Source organism: Antrostomus carolinensis, unplaced genomic scaffold, assembly GCF_000700745.2.
Source record: "Antrostomus carolinensis isolate BGI_N321 unplaced genomic scaffold, ASM70074v2 scaffold17455, whole genome shotgun sequence".
Taxonomy (NCBI): Eukaryota; Metazoa; Chordata; class Aves; order Caprimulgiformes; family Caprimulgidae; genus Antrostomus; species Antrostomus carolinensis.
In genome coordinates, this window is record NW_010314451.1 from 1 (window position 1) to 1,484 (window position 1,484).

At 44.1% G+C, this 1,484-nt stretch overlaps 1 protein-coding gene across 1 annotated transcript in view; it reads left to right on the forward strand.

Moving 5' to 3' along the window:
- Positions 1-39: 39 nt before the first annotated feature.
- LOC104524700 (ovotransferrin-like) overlaps positions 40-1,484 on the forward strand; it is a gene marked incomplete at its 5' end in the record, with an annotated part of 8,042 nt that continues 6,597 nt past the window's right edge. Inside the window, 3 exons of the mRNA XM_010167658.1 lie at positions 40-189; positions 652-745; positions 1,192-1,227. Coding sequence (XP_010165960.1) covers positions 40-189; positions 652-745; positions 1,192-1,227 — 280 coding nt within the window. The remainder of the gene's footprint in view (positions 190-651; positions 746-1,191; positions 1,228-1,484) is intronic.

Consider the following 1,484-nt stretch of genomic DNA (forward strand, 5'->3'; position numbering starts at 1 on the left):
GCTCATCCTTTTTTTCCCTCTGCTGGTTTTACAGATCAGTTGACCTCCAGCCGCAGAGAAAACAAGACCCGGTGGTGTGCAGTAGGAAAGAATGAGAAGAGCAAGTGTGACCTCTGGAGTGTGATGAGCAACGGGGATGTGGAGTGCACTGTGGCAGACAACACCAAGGACTGCATTATCAAGATCATGGTATGGCTTTTTCCCCTTTTCTTCTCCCTGTGATCCTTTCAGATGGAGAGCACTGTTGCTTTTTTCAGCCTGCGAATAGACAAGGTGGAGGCTGGAGGGGTAGATTTTAAAATGAAATATTGGGAGTTTTGCGAGAAATACCAGTGGGCAGAAACCAACCTCATCGTGGTGAAAAGGCTCGACTAGTTTTTCATTGATTAACATTTAAACAAAAAAAAAAAAAGTGGGCAGTGGTTTTTTTTGAGGTTTCCCAAATAAAAAGCAATTTTTTGGTGGGAAGTAACTTGTGAGTGATCATTTGAAAACCTTGCCCATCCGCATGCTCAGGGATGGCCTCTCAAATCCGCTTAGCCCCAAGCCTTTCTCTCTTACATCGAGTGATTATTTTACAATCTGATTTCTGAAAAGTGCTGGTCTGGGAAGACCCAGTGCCATTTCATCTTTGTGCCATTTTCCTTGCAGAAAGGTGAAGCAGATGCTATCAGCTTAGACGGAGGTTTTGTCTACACTGCCGGCGTGTGTGGCTTGGTGCCAGTGGTGGGAGAAAGCTACGATGGTAAGCACAGCCTGGGCTGCTCCTCTGGGTCCCAGTGGTGCGGAACGAGCTGATGAAAAGCACCATTTTTATTCTGAAATCTAGAAAACAGCCTCAGCATTTTATCCTGTAGAAAAGACATGGTGCTCTAAGGCAACTTTGCTCACCACTACACACCTCATCTTTCCACAAAGGTGGAACAGCCCTGGGAGAGTGGGCATTGACAAGCAGGAGCACAATGACCTCCAGCTCCTGTATTCTTCATTTTAATCATTATGTCCTTTAGCATCAGCCTCGGTAAAACTAGTTGTTTTAGCTCAGGGGAGCAGATGGAAGCTGTGTTGATGCACAAGGTGTTACCTGAAATAGTCACTTCTAGAATTAAGTTTCTCCTGAAATTAGTGTGCTTGATCCTTTTTTAGATTTGCCATATCTTTTTTCTAATATCTTCTTTTTCCTTCCCTCAGATGACAGTCAATGCAGCAAAGCAGAAGGAGAACCAGGTAATTACTGCCAACAGAGGGACAGAAAACAGTCCTGATGGATATAAATAGAAAAATATACATGCAGTCTCCACACAAAGAGCCACTGTGTCCTATGTAGATATTAAAAATTTGGGAGACAAATTTAGGAGTCCAATGGAATTCTGGGTCTGTAAGCAGATATCAAGGCAAAGCATTACGGTAGCAGCAGAGATTTGGTCTTAGTTACTGCTCTCTGGAGCATGGTCACACCATAATGGTGCCAGGGCTGCAAACAG